The 22,317-nt window shown below is 43.2% G+C and overlaps 1 protein-coding gene across 2 annotated transcripts; it reads right to left on the bottom strand.

The window, feature by feature from the left end:
* Positions 1–11,862: 11,862 nt before the first annotated feature.
* Positions 11,863–22,109, bottom strand: GEMIN4 (gem nuclear organelle associated protein 4). 2 transcript variants are annotated; one of them, XM_066576030.1, is made up of 3 exons: positions 22,038–22,109; positions 21,730–21,781; positions 11,863–15,668 (listed from the first exon to the last, which is right to left on the bottom strand). In XM_066576030.1, exons 2-3 carry the CDS (start codon positions 21,749–21,751, stop codon positions 12,475–12,477), a joined length of 3,216 nt encoding a protein of 1,071 aa, XP_066432127.1. In that variant the 5' UTR covers positions 21,752–21,781; positions 22,038–22,109; the 3' UTR covers positions 11,863–12,474. The 2 variants fall into 2 exon arrangements, with proteins under 2 accessions (XP_066432127.1, XP_066432119.1); XM_066576022.1 differs by lacking the exon at positions 22,038–22,109 and adding an exon at positions 21,906–22,011.
* Between the last annotated feature and the right edge of the window lie 208 nt (positions 22,110–22,317).

Here is a 22,317-nt window from a genome sequence, read left to right as displayed (position 1 = left end):
AGCCCTCCTTAGAGATTAGCCACTAAAAGTGTATTCCCAAGTGTGCTGTTTCCATAACTAACACAGACGTGAATGGAGAGAGCAACCTTTACTTCCATTCTCTACCTGGACACGACATGAGGGACCCCCATTAATGGAGATAGAAACAGGTCCCAGAGGCGGGACAGACATTTATAGCATATGCTGTGGATAAGTCTATAAGAGATTTATGACATATCCTGGGAATAGGTCAGAAATATATAAAATGCAGTGAATACCCCTTCAAGTGGTCACCATCTCTTACACTTACAAATAATTCACATATTCTTCTTAGCATTACTATTCAGGTAACCCTTTGTTCAGCAGTATAGATAATTGGTGCAGCCTCTATAAAGAATGATCCAGTGTGTAATAAACTTTTGTTTAGCCAATCCCCATTTGTTTGAAAAGTTACAATAGAAGTATTACATACTAGCATTTCTGCCAATTATCTTTCTATTGTGTAATATAAATTGCATTTGTGTACTTCTTAACTGAAGCATTCTGACAAACAATATATGAATCATAATGTGACCCAAGGGACTTGGACAAAGAGTATTGAAGAAGTCTGGAGATGAACAGATTATGTAAAAGAACTGAATATAAATATTTCAACAGCGCCAAATTCTGCTCACCATCATTCGTGATCCTGTTATTACAGACACACAACACCTGTAGAGTAACAGTAAGGGCTCTTTCATATAGGTGCTGTGATTTTCGGCTGCCCGAATCGCAGCCCGTAAACCACTTGGACAAAGGGCAGCAGCTGCATCTCCCATTTTCTCACCCATTCACATGGTTGGGTGCAACGTGTAAACGCTGTAGCCCGGAATGCCATTGGCCAGGGGGAGAGAGTTCAGCTCTGCTAAACTCCCTCCCCCTCTTACTGGCTGCTGGCAAAGGGAGGGGGCGGGAGCTTAGAATCCTAGAATGGTTGAGTTGGAAGGGACCTCCAGGGTCATCGGGTCCAACCCCCTGCTCAGTGCAGGATTTACTAAATCATCCCAGACAGATATTTGTCCAACCTTTGTTTGAGCATTTCCATTGAAGGAGAACTCACCACTTCCCATGGTAACCTGTTCCACTCATTGATCACCCTCACTGTCAGAAAGTTTTTTCTAATATCAGATTTGTGTCTCCTCCCTTTCAGTTTCATCCCATTGCTTCTAGTCTTTCCTTGAACAATGAGAATAGGGCTGATCCCTCTGCAGTGTGACAATCCTTCAGATATTTGTAGACAGCTATTAAGTCTCCTCTTAACCTTCTTTTTTGCAAGCTAAACATTCACAGATCCTTTAACCATTCCTCATAGGACAGGATTTGCAGACCGAACTGGACAGTATTCCAGATGAGGTCTGACTAAGGAAGAGTAGAGGGGGATAATGACCAAACATAATCTAGACACTATGCTTCTCTTAATACATCCCAGAATTGTGTTTGCCTTTTTGGCTGCTGCATCACATTGTTGACTCATGTTCAGTCTATGATCTATTAGTAAACCCAAGTCTTTTTCACATTTGCTGCTGTTGTCTCATGAGCGTACTCTTCTCCAATGTAGCTAGATCAATTCAGTTGGTGTCTTGCTGTACTCCCTGATCTGGTGACGTAGTAGTACCTTAGAATACTTGTTGTTACAGAATCTCAGTTAATGCGTTCTGATTTTCAGACAGTACTGCAAATCCACTAGAAATTGTTATTATATAGCAGCTATTTTATTTTAGATGGATAGTGAGGTAAAAAGGTACTATGACAGCCACTATCCAAGCAATAACAAATAGCCATCATAAAATGCTTAAATTGTATTTATGTACTAGTATATTCAAATTACATTTAAATAGTTCCTGTAATCACATAGAAACATATTAAACACAGGGTTACTATTTTTCTGTTATTATATAGTACTAAATATATGATTTTTACACTGCAGGCTCCAGTACTGATGAGCGATTAGTAGAATAATCAGTTTGTGTTGGCATCAGGCTGTTTTCATGAATTTATCGCGAATCAGGACACCCAATTCTGATTCCTATTAAAGTCAATGGGAGTAAAAATCGCGCTCGGTAATTTGCCCTCCAGAAGGTCCCCAATGCAGGTATGTTGCTTGTTTTGAAAGCAATATCATACATGTCCACAGATTCTCCCAAACATCAAATTTCATGCTTATACAACATGCTGCTTGCGTGGCAAGTGGGGGAAAAGCCTTTTGGAATTTATAGGGGCTTGGAAGGAGGAGTTGGATCGTCACTTTCCAGGGGGCTATGGCAGAAAGCTTTCATACTAACATACAAGGGTGCAGTATATTCCAGACTCCAGGAACTCAATTTTAAGATCTTATCGCGTTGGTAAGGAACGCCGCAGCATTTACATAAAATGTTTGCTCAGTCATCCCATTGGTGTCTGGGAGACAGGAGCAGCATGATACATATTTGGTGGGAATGTCCTCTGATAGCAGCTCTGTGGTTGGACGTTTCGACCCTATATAATGCCATAGGTGGCGTTCCGGTTGTTCTCACCTTCGAGTTGGTGAAGCTGTCCATGGTCCCGGAGTCCATGGCTAGTATAAAGAATAGTCTATTATGGTTCTTCGTCTAGGCTGTCAGGCAGATAATCCCGAGGTTTTGGAGAACCAGCGCAGCCGCAACCAGAGATCATTGGGTGGAGGCAGTCAATACCCTGTTGAGCTATGAGGAGATGAAAGCTGAAGAGGACATAACTCCTACGTTTTTTGCCGTGTGGCAGCCTTGGCTCTACTTCAGATTTTCCCCCAGATTGGGGAGGTGGTTGTTCACGAGGCTGGCCCCAACATAGGTTCCGACTGCTGCATCTTGTGGCGCACACGGGTGGGAGTCAGCGTTACATTTGGGCTCTTCCCTTTCCTATGTGATTCTGTCCTCTTCTCACTTTTCCCTTATATTCCTACTCATCAGAGAGGGCTTTATTTTTCTAATAATACATGTGGCCCAACCCTTACCCCTGCCCACCCTCTCCCTGTCTTCCTACCCCCATCCTAAGTTTTACAGTTTTATCTTTTGGTAGAGGGGTCTTTCTTGTGGTACCAACAAGGTTTTATGGTAAAGGATGAATACAACACTCAAGCATAGGCCTACTTCAAAGAACAGCTGCAGAGCAACCAAAAATTTTGGATTCACAAGACAGCAGGTTTGCTGCTTGTTTTAACCCTTTAAGGATGCAGTCTCTTTTTTCATTTTCGTTTTCCCCCCCAAGCTCTTATTTTTATGTTAATGTAGATGTCTGAGGGCTTGTTTTTTGCAGTGTTCGAGTGCTGACTCTGATTGGTTCTCGAGTGCCAGGGCTCAGCCAATCAGAGGAGGTGCTTCCTGGAGGCAGGGTCTTTCAAACCCCAGACGAGGAAGAATTGTCTGCAGACACAGTGCCGGGGAGTCACGGAAAAGTGCGGCAGCGGCTGTTAGGTGATGTATCTGTTTTTTTTGTTTTCTTTATTGCAGCTAGGGCTTACATTTTACTCCCCCGCAAAAGAGTCGCGCGACTTTGTAGCAACAGAAAATCGCAATATTGCAGCTAGAAAACATGGTGATATGGTGAACATGGTGACCACCAATGCGATATCGCTGTGATTTTCTCACGGTGGAATTGCGTTGTCCATGGGTAAGCAACCTTATACTGTATGACTCTTTGAGCCTCCTACATTTAGTTGTCTCTGAACTGGTGCGAGAAATCTAGCTGTATTCTCTAAATTGTGTACAGAGAAAACTGAAGATTCTGCCCCCTGTCACCATAGCACACACAAAAAATGCCATCATCATGGAGGCCGCGAGAAAAGTACTGCTCAGTGTAGATGTGATTTCAGTAGTTGTAAATTACCCACCGCTTAGCTTCAGGCACATCTGTGTATGAGAGACTCTCTCTCCTCCTCCCCTTCCCTTCTGCTTTTGGCATGACAGGCTCAGCAGCCTTGGCACAGCAGACTTGACACAGGAGGCAGGCACAACAGATTGTGGCAAACTTGGCATAGCAGATAGACACTGAAGGCTAGTGTACAGTGTATCAATCAATCTATCCATTTAGTCGTGTCCGACTCTTGATAACTTTATAGGCGAACATTCTCCATGCTTCTCTGTCAAGCACTGCTTCTTTTAATTGCTTGATGCACATATTGTTATCCATTTTGATGGTGTCAGGACAGTGTATTCTTTGTTGGCCTTTCTTATAGTTCCACTGTTCATTCCCAACATTATTGACTTTTCTAGCGAATCTACATGCCTGACATGACCAAAGTAAGTCAGTCGCAATCTACTGACTTTAGCTATCCTGGGTTTATGCAATCCAACACTTCTTTGTTTGTTACCCCGACTGTCTACAGCATTCTTAATGATTTCCACCAGCATCGTATTTCGAATGCAGCGATTCTCCTTCTGTCGGCCTCTCTTAGTGTCCAACTCTCGGACCCATACACCATCATAGGAAAGACGAAAGCTCTAACTACCGTATTTTTCGCTTTATAAGACGCACTTTTCCCCCCTCCAAAGCGGGGGGGGGGGGGGGGGGTTGCTGCATCTTATAGAGCGAATGTGGCAAAAAAAAATTTCACCAATTTTCCCGCTCTAAAACGGGGGGGGGTGTCCTATAGACCGATGCGTCTAATAGAACGAAAAATACGGTAGTTTGCTTTTGGTAGTTAGAGTGATAGCTTTGCTCTTCCAGATCTTATTCATGCCAACCATTGCATGAATGCCCCATGCAATCCTCCGTTTGATTTCTGGGGTAGATTTACCATCATGGTAGTATATATTGTTAACTATTTAGGTCATGATCATTTCAGAATGGGACCATAAGGCACTGATTCACTATCAGGGTAATCGTGACATGTCCCATTAAAGCAGTGTTCATGTATACACGTTTTATGTGATTTAATGGGATTCACTGAGAATAAGTACATTATGCCCTAAGAGCGCATGCTGTATGAATAGATATAAATGTTTTGTTTGTTTACATTTTCTCTCTATGATGTACTCTACGGTCCTATTCATATACTACATATGCTATCTTTTACTACTATTTGCCTTGTATGGGAGATACCACCTATTTAGGCCACTTATTATTTTTAGGCTTTTAATTATTTATTTATTTTTAATATCAAAAATTTAGTACTTTTTATCCAGCTGTCTGAAAAACATACGATATCTGCTGGTTTTGAATAAAGTTATCTTATATTCCAAATGATCAGCTGTTCTTATTCCTAAATATCTCATTGTCAAGAGATCACGCTAATGCTTTAGCTTATTAACAACTTTCTTACCACAAAATCACATGTAAATCTGTGCCTATATTATGCTCAGGCTATACAGACCTTACTGACCAGCAACTGTGATTGGAAGAGCACATGTCCTTCAAAAGGACTGAGGGAAGATAGAATAGACAATGATCTAGGACTAAAGGTCCATTTAGACAGGACGAATGTTGACACTCGTCCCTGTGTGTCCTCGCTCCTGTGCTGTTACAAGGGAGCTAGTAGCACTAGCTCGCTCACAGAGCGGCCAGCAGGGAGGCTGCAGGAGATTTCTCTCCTTGCGCTCTCCCACCCCTCTCCATTGACTAAACATAGCGGACGTTCAGTACTGGATGGCCGCTATGTTAAGTCAATGGAGAGGGGCGGGGGACCACAAGGAGAGAAATCTCCAGCCGCCCCGCTGTGAGCAAGTGACACTAGCTCCGCTGCAGCAGCACAAGAGTTAGTATGTGCGAGAATGAGTGTCGGGCATTGTTTGCCCGACATTCGACCGTCTAAATGGGCCTTATATAATGAAATTAGGGGTGGGAGGAGTTAGTAAAGTTAGAACTGGCAGAACAGTTAACAGGGACACCCTTAACCCCTTAATGACGCGGCCATTTTTCTTTTTCCATTTTCGTTTTTTTCTCCCCCCTTTAAAAAAATCATAACTCCTTTATTTATCCATTCACGTCACTGTATGAGGGCTTGTTTTTTGCGGGATGAGTTGTATTTTTCAATGGTGCTATTTAAAGTACCATATAATGTACTGAAAAACTTTTAAAAAATTCTAAGTGGAGTAAAATGGAAAAAAAACGACATTTTGCCATCTTTTAGTACGTCTTGCTTCTACGGCGCACAAATGGCAACAAAAACGACATGATAACTTTATTCTATGGGTCGGTACGATTACTACGATGCCAAACTTGTTTAGGTTTTTTTTTACTATACTCCTCTTTTTTTTTTTCAAAGACATTACATTTTTTTCAATTATTTTCTGCCGTCATTTTGTGCGCGTCATAACTTTTTTATTTTTCTGTCGACGTAGTTGAGCAAGGTCTCATTTTTTGCGGGATGTCCTGTAGTTTCTGATAGTACCATTTTGGAATACATATGACTTTTTGATCGCTTTTTATTGCGTTTTTTTCTTGGAGACAGGGTAACTAAAAAAGTGCATTTCTGGCGTTCTTCATTTTTTGTTTCGGACGACGTTCACCGTGCGGGAAAAATTATGTGCTACTTTGATAGATCGGACTTTTACGGACGCGGCGATATCAAATACATATTTTTAATGTATTATTTAGATTTTTTAATAATAGATATGGCAAAAGGGGGGTGATTTAAACTTTTACAACTTTTTTTTTTTTTCAATTAAAAAAAAACTTTATTGATTCTTTTTTTTACTTTACTTTGAAGTCCCCCTGGGGGACTTTAAGATGCGATGCTTTGATCGCTCCTGCAGTATGACGTAATGCTATAGCATTACGTCATACTGCTTTTTGACAGGCAGCCTATGAAGCCACCCCACGGGGACGGCTTGATAGGCAGTCTGCTAAGGCAGCCCTGGGGCCTTTCATTAGGCCCCCGGCTGCCATGATACGTGCATGGCTCCTCCGATCTCACCGCGGGGGGGCCGCGCGGGACCCCCGAACATCGTTCGGGGGATTTAAGTGCCGCTGTCAGAATTGACAGCGGCGTTTAAATGGTTAATAGCCGCGATCGGCCGCGCGGCCGCTCGCGGCTATTGCCCGCGGGTGTCAACTGTTATAAACAGCTGATGCCCGCACTGTATGAAGAGAGGTTGCCACGCAACCTCTCTTCATACATACCCCGACGCTCCATGACGTACCAGGTACGTCATTGGTCGTTAAGGGGTTAAAATACAAAAATAACCAAAAACCTCTGAACTGCATGGTGACCAATGCTAGAAGTCTGACCAATAAAGTCGACAGCTAGAAGTAATGTCTGAGGAAAACTATGACATAGTGGGAATCAGGGGCATGCTGGTCAGAAGGGGGTGGGGCATGATGACACTCTCTACTGGATTGGGCCTCCAGTGCATGTTTACAGCAGTCCGACCAGTAAAAGGGGTTAAATTCATCAATAGAAATGCTCAGACTGGCTGCAATCTCCTGTCCGACGCTGACTGGGAATAAAAATGCATAGCATGACTTCTTCACTCCGAAAACAGTGCCAACATGCTATTCAGTGCATTTTTTAAAAATGATTTTTGAATACAGTTATTATTTTTGTAAACTTGAGACATACAAATATTGGAAATATCTTGAGTTGAAAATGATTATCAAGAAACATACAGAAAAAGGAGAGAACTATTATTGCAATGGCATTGCTAAAAAAAAATAAATCAGTTACCCCCATAATATGGGCACTACATTATATACAGGGTCTGTTATATTGCAGTTGTCTGGCAGTTTCACATCCTGTCACCGGGTTTGTGTATGAGAGCCTATATAACTGCTTCATGTTTAAATATGTGTAGTCTATATCTGCAATATCACTGTGTAAACTCGTAAATGGAATGACCAAATCAGATATTTCCTAATCAAGTGTGTACCAGTAAAGACTTTCCACTTCTGAAAGAATTCCTGTGTTTGTTTTCCTTCGTGTCTTAAGGTTTTCAGTCTATCCATTCTTAACATGTAATGCAATTGAGAAATCATCTCTCATATATTATCCCATCTCTCCTGCATTGATATGCGCTACTTTTGACAAGGTGGGGATATTTTCTCAATGAAGGAAGGAATTACAGTATTCAGTGAGAATAGTTACAATATTATCTTTGGGTATTTTGAAAAATTCCCCTGAATATCCATCAGGGCCTTTCCATTTTTGGTCGGTTTGATTGCTTCTCTTATGCTGCTTTCACACAAGCGACAAAATTGGGTGATTTTGCCACGATGCGATAAAACGCATATTATGTGAAGCCCATGCTTTCCAATGGGTTCCTTCACGTTAACGAGGATTTCTCTATTGCTATCTTGCGAGAAAAAAAAGTTTTTATGAATCAATATTAAGATCCCTGGTTTTCCTTAGACTGTTACTTACTGTCTAACCGGGAGATTGTCATTGTTGCCCATAGCACCCAAAGCTAAGCTTTCCTTTCTTAAACCTGGTAAAATGAAAGCCGAGCTCTGATTTATTGCTGTGGGCAACAAGAACTGTCTTATGATTAGACATTATTGATAAATGGGCCCCACGTTCTTCGGAAATGCAAACTCATCAATACACAAGACTAGAAAGTGAGTAATATTCTACATGAACGGTTGCGCTTCGTATTATTAACATCCCCTAGAGACAGTTGTGTTTTTTAACCGTTAACTTTATTAACAACAATTGTTAAAGAGTAACCGCACTTTTTAATAACTTTGACATGTCAGAGCGACATGATAAAAGTTTTGGTGAGTGGGGGTCTGGGTTCCGAAACTCCTGCCGATTGCTCAAATGAAGGGGCCGAAGCATCTCCCTCTGTGCCCCTTCAGCTGTCTTTGCTACCCGTTGGCTCATCTTGGCAGCTGAAGATGGAAGCATAGATGTCTATAGAAGTCTATGCGCCTGTCTTCAGCTCCCAAGAAGACAAAGACAGTCAACTGGGCACAGCATTCGAGATAACGCTAAAGCCCCTTTATTTGAGTGATGTGAAGAGGTCTCGGCATCCAGACCCCACTGAGCAAAACTTTTGACATGTTACTCTCACCTGGCAGAAGTTTTTAGAATATGCTTCTACCCTTTAAGAAATAAAAAGTACACCACGTCTCCAGCCACTGAGATATAAGAAATGAAGGTAGTAAAACTGCTTCTCAATAAACTACTCAATATGCTTACAACTTTTCAGTTATTTGTTAAAACGAGGCCATTTTTCATTTCCCTGTTAAAAAAAACACAAAAAAACACAACTACTTTGTCAAGTTTATAAAAAAAAAGTCTGAACGTAAAATCCATTTTTATTCCAGGTTAAAATCCTACAAAAGTTATTGTTTTCTATGGACCTTAACCCCTTAGTGACCACCCGATTTTTTACGTCCTGCTTTGCTGGGCTTTAATCCTCGGGATGTAAAAACACGCTTCCTCTGGGGATTAAAGCCCAGCAGGCTGTGGATGTGAAAAGTCCATGCTGTCGGTTACCGGAGGTAGCCAACATCTTAGAACTGTCAGGGGTGCAAAGGGGGCGACGGGAAGCATTTTCCCCATTCACGCGATCACCGCGAATGCAAAGTAAAATCAAGTTAAAGTTTCAGCTCCTCTTACAGACTGCAGAGGGCTGGGAAAGGCCCGAGAAATTTAAAATGTCCTTGCTCTTGGCTACTAAGGTAGCCGAGAGCCTGGAGCAGTGACCAAGGGCAGCGGGGAGCAGTCCCCGGTCATGTGATTGCCGTTATCCAATGGATAATGGCAATCACAGAAAAGTTAAAAGACAGTTAAAGTTTGATGCTCCGTTCAGTTTGGGCCCCATTGTATATCCAGACAGAAGATTAGGGCCACAATGGGTATGTCTCTGAACACGGGACAAATGGGTTTTCATTCATATGTGTTTAAACCTGTTCTTAAAATGACATAATTGCCAAAAAAATGAAAATCATTTTTTCTTTCTGCTTTGCTTAGATTCATTCAAAACCTGTAGGGTCAAAATACATAGTACAGCCCTAGATAAATTTGGTAAGGGGTCTAGTTTGCAAAATGGGGTCATTTGTGGGGGTTCTCTGTTGTTTTGGCTGCTTAAGGGCTCTACAAGTGGGATGGGCCTTAAATCACCTTCAAGCAAAATCTCTGTTCTAAAAGCCACAGGCTGCTCCTTTCGGTTTGGGCCCCGTTGTGCATACAGATATAACATTAGGGCCACAATGGGTATGTTTCTGAACACAGGAGAAACAGGAGTATACATTTGTGGGTGCAAATCCTCATTTTCATGTGCACTATAGAAAAAAAATCTGCCTGCAAAAATTTAAATTTGTATTTTTTCTCTTCTAAATTGCATTAACTGCTGATAAGAAACTGTGGGGTCAAAATTACCCCCCCCCCCCCTCAGTGAATACACTAAGGGGTGTAGTTATTAAAATGGTGTGGGGTATCCATCATTCTGACACAAATGAGGCTTTACAATCTTGGCTTGGTGCAGGAAAACAGAGTGTTCCTCAAAATGTTGATAATGTTAAATTTGTACGTCTCCTAAATGGTTGAAAAAAAGCCAACGTTTTTCAAATGCGCTTCCAGAATAAAGTAAACAGATGGAAATATATCGCTCATCAAAAGTTTGTACAAATGCTGGAAATAAATGGAAACCTGCTGAAAGAGCTAAAGCTTGCAACTTTGGGTACCATGTCAGTATTGTCTGTCCATAGTTCCATCCGAATCCCATATTTGATATTGCAAATGGAACCACAGAGGCATAAACATAGTGTGAATGGAACCCTACAAAGTATATGTATATAGTATATACCTTATGTAAAATAACTCATGTCCAGCTGTGCGCTGATAGCATGGCACAGGATACAGAGGCCAGCACAGGCCTACACAGCAAGAGCAAGTATATGTATATAGTATATACCTTATGTAAAATAACTCATGTTCCACTGTGCGCTGATAGCATGGCACAGGATACAGAGGCCAGCACAGGCCTACACAGCAAGAGCTACCAGGCTACGGCGTGGGCACTGCCTTCAGCTTTGCATGGAGATCAGAGGTAATTCCACTCTTTCTGGAGATGCGGGCAGCAGTAACACCTTCCAGCCACCTACCCTACAGCCTCTGCCCTAGTCTGCCTGCCCCAGGTGAGTCATCACTAGCACATCATCAAGTCCTCCTCCCTGCACAGCCAGAGAGGAGCTCCTGCCTCCGCTGTGCACAGATGGATGGATGCTGCGGTGTTGTCAAAGACAAAAACGTGTTCTGGAACGGTGGAGTCTCCATGACATGTCCTGGGTGCCTTCTCTTTAATCCAGCCCCACCCTCAAACATTAATGTCAGCATCAAACCAACACAGGAATTGACATTTGAGTGAGTGTTATTCATTGTCAGGCTGTTATCTTGGTTTCCACAAAGTGCCTGCTCAAATTATCTAACATCATCATTCATGCCATTATCTGATTATCGTTGCCACCCTGTTATTATCTATTTTTGAAGTACCTACTTGTACTCGTCTATGCTTCCTATATTTATTCATGTGACTATATTCTCCTTATATAATTCGGCTCTACTCTTAGGGCTGGGAGTATCGGAGTACTGGGGGATATTGTTAGTATCCAGGAAAGGCGACTGCTATAGATGAAGTCCAATTCTGCTCTCCAGTGTCCATCTGGCTTTGTTGCAAGCAAGCAAGGGGCCATAATTAAATGTGAACATAAGCCAACAGGACTCAACCTAGGTGTTCCCTCGATAGCTGCCAAACAGCTGGCTTCCAAAATGGTAAATTCTGTACACCTGGCCCATTCAAGATGTATCCTCCCCGCTTTGTATGCACGTTTAGAGGTAAATTGGATAACAGCAGTCAAACATGATCACAACTGAATCCGTAACCAAAAGGAATTGAGAAGTGAAAATAATGCACAAACCCTAAATGAACCCCTTTTCCAACCTTCATATAAAGTAGACAGGTAACAGCCTTTTATTGAGACAGAAATAAACACTGCCTTAAAAGTATGGCCAAAAAGTAAGATTCAAGAACAACATTGGGTGAGTAGACAACAGATATGCAACAAATATACTGCAGGTATCATTTCAATGAACGTGGCTTAAAAATATCTTAGGCTTCACGCATGGCTTTTATTTGAGCACCTGTTTTCTTCTAACGACATGCAAAAATTTTCATAATTTTCACTTACCACTAGTTTCTAAAAAACAAAAAAAAAAGCCCATTTTGGGTGATATATAGTTATATACTTTTATCAAATCAACTTTCAAACCAGAAAAAAAAAACAAAAAAAAACTAAATGAAAAGCATTGCAACACTGTTTGCCACTCTGGAGGTTTTCTAGGCCCTCGAAAATCATGACTATCTAAAGGAGTGCAAGTAGCAAAGCTATCGAGAAGATTACCGAGCTGGCTGGTATTTCTTGAGTAGATAGTAGGCAACACATTTGCTTTAAACAGTCACTGCTGTGATACTAGAGGTTTACTGGTGTATGCTATATCAGTGGAGATTTGAAATCAATATATATGACTATACTGTTAGCTATAGGACTATAGATGTGTCTCTAAAGCTTGTTAATTTTCTGCATTAGTGTAGCTCGATGGTGCTCATTGCTCACATTCTCCGTAATGGACCTCAAGAAATGTCTTTCATTAGCTTGCCTGAGTGAGCTGTTTGTGGAAATGTCATTTGCCCTCAGGCCTTCATATAGGGAGAGGATTTCTAGGGACAAGAAGAAGAGAGGTTCACATGTATTTTCTGGCATCATTGCTATTATATGGAGCACATGACAGAATACCTGACTATAAATAAATAGCACCTCCTGTACACAGTCCGATTCTTTTTCAACTTTTTGCATTTCGAGATTGTATTCTGCCAGCTGCTGTTTAACAGCATCCAGCATGTCAGCTATACAGATGCTATAAAGTCTTGCAGTGTGCTTCTGACCATCAAAAGTAAGCCAGTTCGAACAGCTTGAGCTACAGAGGAGTTGAAACCCTCTGAGTAATAGGACCGAGAACTGAAGATCATAGGCAAAAGGGCGCAGGTTCAAAAGAGGCATATACTGTACATACTCCAGAGAATATGGTACATGGAGAAGTTGTCTCCTCAAAAGACTCATCACCACCTGAGAAAGAAGCTTGCACTCCGTTGAGCTGCACCATGGCAGGACTTGTATCATGGCTACTAGAAATCCTTTACTAAAAAGATTAACCTCATCTGGGTCTTCGGTGTTGACACGAAGAAGTGAAAGCATTAGATCTTTCATTTCCCCCGAAATACAACAGCATTCCATCCAAGCCAATAGCCCTGTGCCTGGACCATACTCTGGCAGGTCTACTGCTGTCCAGTCATTCTCTGAAAGTTTGCAAACTTGAAACAAGGATGCAGGGGCTTCATACTTAAAGTGCTCTCCAAATACAGACTTTAGTCTCAATCGCACGACCCAATCTAAATGCTCCATTTTCCTGTGCAGCCAAAACAGTGATTTGCCCCAAGTTTCTACACCAGTTTCCGCTTCTGGTAATATTAGGGTGCAGATCTGGGTGAGAATTTCAATGATTAACTCCTTGGATCCAAGTGTAAGGCAATATGGCTTATCTGATTGTTGCCAGCACCTACTGAAACTATTGAGGAGTTTACAAAGAGACATAATGAGAGGGAATGGTGAGCAGGACAGAACCCAGTGCTTACCAGACTCATCTAATGGGTTCTCAACATTTAGAGCTTTATGAAGAATATTCAAGCACAACTCCACATGAACACATTCATCAAGTATATACGGAAGAACGAATGTCTTCACTACCTCAGCCGGCTGTAGAAGGGAGATATTACCAGTAGTTTCAGAAGGACTCATTACATAACTGAGCAAGTACAAAAACTGAAGTTCTTCTTTATCGGAGGACAGTTTCCCCCAACAGGTCTCCATCAAGCAGCGAGATAATAACGATGTGCCTGCATTATTAGAGCACCTAAAGCTTAAAGCCGTAAGCGAAGTCAATATTTTTGCCAAAAACACATGAGCCCCTAGATTAGATACAGCAAAGTGGCATGCTTTGCTTATGACATGCTCCGGATACAACACGGCCAGTCTTGCCACTTTTGAAACCGTGTTATAATCCGTTACGTTTTGAGAGATTTGATTGAATGTCATGTTGAGCTCCTCTTGGAAGTTATCTGTAAATGCAGACATGCAGTGAGATAGACCCTTTTCACCCCATGTATTTAGGACTCTCATCAGTACATCATCCATCTGAGGTACGGAAAGTTCACAAAACATATCTAAAATGAGAGCAGTAGATTTCTGAATCTCCAGAAGGTTTAGATTGTTCTGCTCGGATGTGGCTTTATCAATAGTCTCCAACAATTTCAAAATTAGGTCAGGTTCCAGAAAAAGTTCTTTATTAGTTTTAAGACAGTTGAGCCAGTCACCGGTGAATGCCCACGTGATTTCTGATGCAAACTCGGAACATACCTCTTTATAGCGCAACATTTTATAATCAATTATGTTTTTGGCAACAGCAGCCATCATGTCCACATCATTCATCTTGCATGTTATCGAAATGTTGGCAGTTTTCTCCAGAAGGCTTGAAATGCAGTTTGCCACATCTAAAGCGTTCGCTCTTTGTTCTTCTGGAAAAGTCTCACTAGGCTTTAATGCAAGCAAATTTTTTTGTAAGGATGCCAGACTACCATTCATCCTAAAACATTCATAGGACATCTTGTCACTGTTATTCATGTAATTGTGCAGTTCTTCCCCCCAATGAAGCAGAAGATCTTTCAGAATGTTTAAACCAAAGTGCTGGGCGCCTCTTAATAAGCGAAACCTGGAAGCAGTGCTGCCACTCTGCACAATCTTCTCCGCCTCCCTAATCATTTCTGGGAGGCTTTTTTGAGGATTATCGTCCTTGACTTTTGTCTTACAAAAACAAAGGACAGCAACCAACTTTTCCAAGTATAATCTTATAGGAAGATCCCCTGACTCTTTTTCTAGAAAAGCAGATGAGCACAACATGTCTGCTAAATTTGCTATTGTGTAGCACTTCAGTTTGCTGTTCTCAATACTCGGCCTGATTCTATGAAGCCCTTCTAAGAACACAGCAAGAATGTTTTCAGGTGGAGGTAAGCATTGCTCAGGATCCGGCTTAAATCTTTTAGAGCTTTGGCAAACTTCGTCATTAGCCTTTGTCAAGTACTGGCATGCAACAGCTGAAAATGCTTCCACAATCTCATCCTTCCCGTTTTTACTATTTTTCATGATCTCCCACCATACATCTAGGAAAAAAGTCACATCTTCTATGGAAGTTTCATCACAAATATGGTTCAACATTAAGGACACTTCTTCCACCCAAAAATCTGTTGGCAGTGCCAAGAGAAGTTCTGCAAATACGTCTGCTGCTTTGGTGACTTTGAGTACTTCAAAGAAAACGGTGCGATTAATTTTTGGGATCATGTTTTCCACAGGAAAGAAAATATCCTCTCTCCATCTTCTGTCAATCTCAAGGTCGTCTTCTAAAGAGAGTTGTGCTTGACTGGAGAGTGCTTTAGCCCAAAATATAGCAACGACCTTCTTTCTCCATTCATGGCTTTGTGACCAGGTACCTGAGCTAATTTCTTTTAAAGCGTTTGTGATTGGCTTTTCAACAAGAGGCCAATCAGCCTTTTTAATCTCCAACAAGGTCTTCTGTAAAGTTATTTTTTCTGCCAATAGTAGAGCTCCTTGTAGAACCACTATTTGTTCACAAATGTTCCAGCTTCCTATGCAGAAGAAACAGTAAAATAACAGCAATATGAATGCAGGTACATTGTATTAACCAATGAAAATTACATACAATTCAAAAATATTGCTTAAGAAAATGCATTTAGCAGCTAGATGTTAAAGGCAAATCCAGGACCTCAATAACCTCAAAATCAGTTAAAAACCTAAAAGGGGGAATTATTTGTTTCCAGTTCTTTTTGAGGAGAATCTACAACTTCTGTTTTATATCTAGCACTTCTGTACAGTCCTACAATCTAAGGCTGGATTCACACGAACGTACATCGGCTCGGTTTTCACGCCGAGCCGATATACGTCGTCCTCATCTGCGGGGGGGAATGGAAGAGCCAGGAACAGGAACTGAGCTCCCGCCCCCTCTCCGCCCCTCTGCACTATTTGCAATGAAAGGAGGTGGGGCTAAGTTCTGAGAATTAGCCCCACCCCCATCCTGCCTCTCCCCATTGCAAATAGTGCAGAGGGGCGGAGAGGAGGCAGAGAGGGGGCGGGAGCTCAGTTCCTGCTCCTGGCTCTTCCATCCTCCCTCCCCCCCTGCAGATGAGGACGACGTATATCGGCTCGACGTGAAAACCGAGCCGATATACGTTTGTGTGAATCCAGCCTAAAGTTCAGAGACTGTTCAACTGATTCCCAATCCACTAGTGGATTCCTATAAAAGGAATCGTTCCAGAACTCATACTTTTAAAGAGTTTATACCACTACCTGACTATTTTTTTGTGCATGACTTGCAAACAGTTAAAGGGGTTTTCAAGTAAAATACTACTGATGAGCAATCCTCAGGATAGGTCATCAATAGTTGATTGGCTTGGGTGCGCCGCTCTGGACACCAGCTGATCAGGTGCCTGCTGTTAATGCAGCAGTACACAGGGGTCAGAGCAGAAGCTGCTGCTCCGACCCCTCTGTAGTGGTCGACGCTTGTAACTGCAGGCATAGCTTCATTGATTTTAACAAGACTCCAGACTGTAGTTACAAGTGCAACTACACAGGTGTTTTCCTGGAAAATCCCTTTAAAATAAAATTTAAAAAAAACCCTATGAAAGTAAATTGCTTAAGGCCCAATGACCACGGACGGATATGATTTGCGGAATCCGTGCGAAGATCCACAAATCAAGCCACCCATAGGCATACATGGACATCCGCAAATGAAATAAAAGCATGCGGATTTGATTTGCGGACCTTTTGGTCAAGAGAAGGAAAATAAATAAATAAAAATCGCAGCATGCTCTATTTCAGTGCGGATCCCGCACGGATGGCTTCTACTGAAGTAAAAGGAAGCCGTCCGATTCGCGCAATTGCGGACGAACCACAAATTCTGCAGGAAAGCAGGAGTTTAAAAAAAAAAAAACTAGCAAAAAAACAACTGCACTGCGCACCAACGCTTACACACATACCCGCAGGTAAGAAAATGAAGACCTGGACCGGAAAGTAGAAGACCAGCAGTGTCCTGAGCCGTGGGCAGGGTCAGATTCCTGCTGCGCACTCACACATGCAGAATCCAATCCGCCAGTGGACATGGCCTGAAAGCCAACTACAGTGAGAAATTTTTTCCACCCCTGCCCCTCTCAACTGATTTCCTGTCGCACTCTGGGGGTCTCCTCTGTAAGCAGTCACTTCCATGCAGTGCAGCAGCCTGTCTGATGCTTATCATTTACCACTTTGAGAATGACAGGTTTTACTTTCCCCATCTATCCCATGATGCATCAGTACAGCATTAGCTAAATGCTATACCATTTCTTCCTGGAGGAGTAGAAACAGTTTAACCCTTTCCAATCCTCTGTCTGACGTCTAAAGACATTATGATTTAAGGCTGTACAGCTCCGATGCTGGAAGACGCCTGTCTGGGTTCTCTTACTGTATATTGCCAGCCTCTCTGCTGTCAGGGCCTATCCAACATGTCACCTCATGCAGTACTGGCTTTAGCCAGCATATAGCGCCGTTGTATAACAGCAGAAAATGAGTAAGCCCCCTAGGAAAACCAGGATATAAATTGGATTGGGAATGGTTAATCATTACATACACAGTCGAATCACATCATTATGACTGCTGCCTACTTTTGATGCTGGCAGCGTGTAGCCCATGAAGGTAGTGATGTGTTGTGGGTTGGCTTGTTGGGTATAATAGGCTGTCTGCTCACATATCACTTGTTGTCATGGGTAAAAGGGGCGATTTATCAGGGTTGCAAGAAAGGATGATTATTGGCTTTCAGGCCAAGGGTGGTGGTATTACTCAAATAGTGCAGTTTGTGAACTGTTTGTGTGCTGCCGTGGTGAAAGTGTGTCATGAGTGGACAAAGGGCACCATTGGGAATTAGCAACGTGGAAACTGCAGAGCACCATGTGCCATTGATGTAAGAGGTGAACGTCTGCTACAAAAGTATGCGAGGGCCAACTAATACACTATGGTGGAGCGCTCTTACCAAGAAAAGGAAGCAGGGGGCCACCAGACATATGTGAATACAACAGTTAAGCAAACCCTACTGTGTGTGAAGCTCTGAAGCAGATGGATGGTCACTGCACCTATACTGATAAAAGGTGTATCAGAAGAATCCATCTTTGCAGATCACATACACCCATACATGCTGTTTGTCTTCTCTGGGGCAGATGGGATTTTCCAGCAAGACAAAGCTGTATGTCACGCAGCTAAAAATGTCTGACAGTGGTTGGAAGAGCATGACCAAGGCTTTTAAAGTACTTCCCTGGCCCTCAGAACCCAATTGAGCATCTGTGGGACCGCCTCGATCATCATATACGGTCTATGGACCCTACCCAAGCATCCTCCAGTAACTGCGGGATGCACTACAGTCAGCATGGTTCCAACTAGAGATGAGCGAGCCTACTCGGCCACGCCCCTTTTTCGCCCGAGTACCGCGATTTTCGAGTACCTCCGTACTTGGGGGAAAAGATTCGGGGGGCGCCGTGGGTGAGTGGGGGGTTGCAGCGGGGAGTGGGGGGGGGGGGGGGGGGGGGGGAGGAGAGAGAGAGAGGGCTCCCCGCTGTTCCCCGCTGCTACCCCCCGCGCGGCCATGCCTCCCCCTGGCGCCCCCCCGAATCCCGAGTACTGAAGTACTCGAAAATCGCGGTGCTCGATCGAGTAATTACTCGAAACGAGTAGGTTCGCTCATCTCTAGTTCCAACCTGAGATAACCTGGCAGCACCTTACTGAGTTGCTGCCAGCCCGTCTAGCTGCTATCTGTACAGGACCTGGTGATTACAATAATGTGACTAGAGTCTGTATATTCACCTAAATAGGCTACAGAGTTTAAGTATATAGTAAGGAGGATGAGTTGCGATCTCTGCTATTATAGCTGTGTGACCATAATAGGTAACTGTGAGTGTCTGTGCACCCCTCTAGTCTGTCTCTGTGATAGGTTCCATATAACAGCATCAGACAGACTGAGAAAGTGACTAGTTTCAGTGAGCTGGTCAGAATTGAGATCACATGACCCTCTGAGGATGAAGAGGCCAGGAGTTAAGCCGGCTGCACACGGCCATGACGGGCTCCGCCGCGGAATATTCTGCGGCGAAGCCCTTCACGGCGCCCCCCAGATACCCCATACTTACCAGCGGATCCGGCGTCCTGGGACCCGCATGACGCTTCGGCGTGACGCGCCGCAGCGTCATGTGACACGCCGGCTGCGTCACAAGACACGCCCACAGTGTTACATGACGCGGCCGTCCGTGTCATATGACGCGGTGGCGGTAGGCGAAGAGGTGATTTCACGCTATCTTCCGCTGTGCTACAGCGGAAGATAGCGTGAACGGACGGCTTCTATTGACTGCAATGGAAGCCGGCTGTGCGTACACCCGCAGCAAATAGAGCATGCCGCGGGTGAGGACGGGAGATTTCACGGTGTGGAATTCCGCGATGGAATTCCGCACCGTGAGCATTGAGCTGTTGGGTTCAATAGAACCCAATAGCTGCGCGCAACGCGGCGGAAATCCGTCCATGGGAAGGAGGCCTTACAGACAGAAAGGAATAACTAACCAAAGTAACGCTTTTGTGTGTATATATATTTTATACACACACACACACACAGGGGAATAGCTACATGATGAATGAGTCGCTGGGGTGGCCCTTTAAATTTTTTGCACAACAGTAGCTACATAACTAAATAAATAACGGTATTTAAATGGCCATGTAGTACAACATCAGCCACGTTTAGCTAACCTTTATATCTGTGAAGAGGTTAGCTAGTCGGCGGGCATTTCCATATCTGCCATATATTATCATTGGTATGATCTTGTGCATCTGTAAAGTTATGGCCACATGGAGCGGAATTTTCAGTGTAAGTTCTGCAGCAATATTGTGGCTAAATGCACACGTTACATGCAGGTTAGTTGTAGAATTCATCCTACTCATCGAAAGGGGTGAAATCTACTGTGGGAATCCAGAACAATCAACAAAGATCCCAATGCAGGTGAATTCCACACAGGTTTTTCTGCAGCATATGGTTTTTTTGAATCTGATCCACAATGCTGCTATTGTAAACAATGGAGATTTTCCGCATGAATCTCCACTGCAGGTTTACACCTCGTGTGTCCATATCCTAATAGAGCTGTTCTCTTTCACTGTGACCTTGCCCACTGTATACAAAACAGGCAGTGTCATGGCAATATTAACTCCTTAAGGACCAGGCTGTTTTTAAGGATTTTTTGGTAGTTTTACTTCCTTCAGCTACCAAAATTATTTTTGCCGCATTTTTTCCCGCGGCATATGGGACTACTTTTTTTTCGTTTTTCACTGACCTTTTTTTGTAGCTTTCTACCACCAATGAAACTAAACATAGATTTTTTTAACATATATATATATATTTTTTTTTAATTAGTATATTTACAATAAAATAAAGTATGGGAATGGGTTCCTCATTTTGTTTTGGATGTTTTGATATATAATATGTATGGCTTTGGATTACAGGGTGTATATGGTGATGGATTTGGTTGGCGTCGGCTTTGGATCATTTTCTTTTTTAGGTTTATATGTTTATTTTATTCTGTAAGACTGGGTTCCCCACGCGGCGTATTCCTGGCGGAAATCTCGCAGTTTGACCGCAACGAAAAACCGCAAGATTTCCGCTGGGATTTCTAAGAAATCTCATCCACATGGCCGACCAATCATGGGATTAGCAGCCGCAGGCAGATCTGCTGCGGCAGATTTCCACGGCAAATCCGCCCTGTGAACCCAGCCTAAATTTTTTCACTTATTTTTATAACTTTTTTTTTTACCATCTATACTCCCTATGACGTCATATAGGGCCTCGGGGGACACTCAGGGCTCCCACACACTTGTGTTTTATTAATGCTGCATTAAGGCTGTGTTTTTCTAACGTGATTGTAAATGGGACTTTCTAAGGTTAAAAACGCAACGCACCAAAAAAAAAAAAATCACAAAGCACAAACCTGCGATGTGTATTTAACCTTAGAAAGTCCCGTTGACATTCGTGTTAAAAAAAAAATTGCAGAGTTAACACAGCGTTAAAAAACGCAAGTGTCCGGGAGCCCGAACATGGCGCTGTCACTTGCTCATTCGTTCAAACGAGAATTGCCTCGTGTAAAATAAGTTTGCCCGCGAATGGGTATTTGCTGCGGACTCCACGGCGGTTGTCCGCACTGTGGATCAGCAGCAAATAGCAGCCATAGCATGCTACGGGAAAGCGATTCTTCCTGCACATGAGCGGAAACCAATTGAAGTCAATGGAAGCCGTCAGATCCACGGCCCTTCCGCAATCATACTGCAGAAAGGTCACAGATTCCACGCCATCGCTAGACAATGACGAAGGAAAAGCAGAAGTTCCAATTAAAAAAAACAAAAAAAAAACCCACTGTACTGTGCATGTCCGACGGAGAGCCATATGGACCAACCGCAGTACAGAAGAAAAAAAGCTAAGTGACAGCTACGTGGGGACGCCGCTGCCAGTAGAGCCGGACTCTGCATGCAGAATCTGGCCCTGCAGTGTGCAGGGGGCCTTATGGGGTGTCCCAGTACATGCAAGCGGCCGCACCGACAGGGTGGATTACTGGTGACAATACAGAGGGCACATAGACTTACCGAACTCCATGGCATTACTCATGCTCTATACTCCTCCTAGCTCCGGCACCATCTGAAAACAGACAACAGTTACAAGAATGGGGGAAGAAAACTAATCATAAACTGGAATCACCTAAATACATACATTATTTCCTCCCCCCGCAGTCACACATATAACACACGGCACATATCCGCACCTGCACCGACACGTTGTACCGATACAACCCGCAGCGTCCCGTGTAAGATCTCCCTCCACAGCAATCACCACTAGAGCGGCCCCGTGTATCCCAGCTGCGGACTGTGAAGCCGACATATTACTGAAGACTTACTTATGTTTAGGTAACAGAGAGTCGCCTAAAATATGGCTCCGGCTCAGCAGACGTGACTATTGTCTCTTGTGAAGGACCTGTCTGATGTCATTAGTATGCGACACTGCAGCTGTCAGTGGTGCATGCTAGTGGTCTACAGGACCTGTGGTGACGTTACACCCATGTGACCAGACTTGTGTGGGAGGAGCTATTCCCGAGTTAGCTGGGAAGCGCCGCCCTCCTGGCTTGTTGTGAGCTGCAGCAGCAGACTAGAGTCATTATGGAGTATCTAAAAAAAGAC

This window comes from Eleutherodactylus coqui, chromosome 1, assembly GCF_035609145.1.
Source record: "Eleutherodactylus coqui strain aEleCoq1 chromosome 1, aEleCoq1.hap1, whole genome shotgun sequence".
Lineage (NCBI taxonomy): Eukaryota > Metazoa > Chordata > Amphibia > Anura > Eleutherodactylidae > Eleutherodactylus > Eleutherodactylus coqui.
This window is presented reverse-complemented; position numbering and strand designations above follow the sequence as displayed.

What these genes read in the sequence shown, in the direction of transcription:
- GEMIN4 (XM_066576030.1), bottom strand. Translation starts at nt 21,751, where the DNA reads ATGAGTAATGCCATGGAGTTCG. An exon ending in GAGTAATGCCATGGAGTTCG is followed by an intron (nt 15,669 to 21,729) that starts GTAAGTCTATGT and finishes TCTTCTGCATAG; the next exon opens with GAAGCTGGAACATTTGTGAA.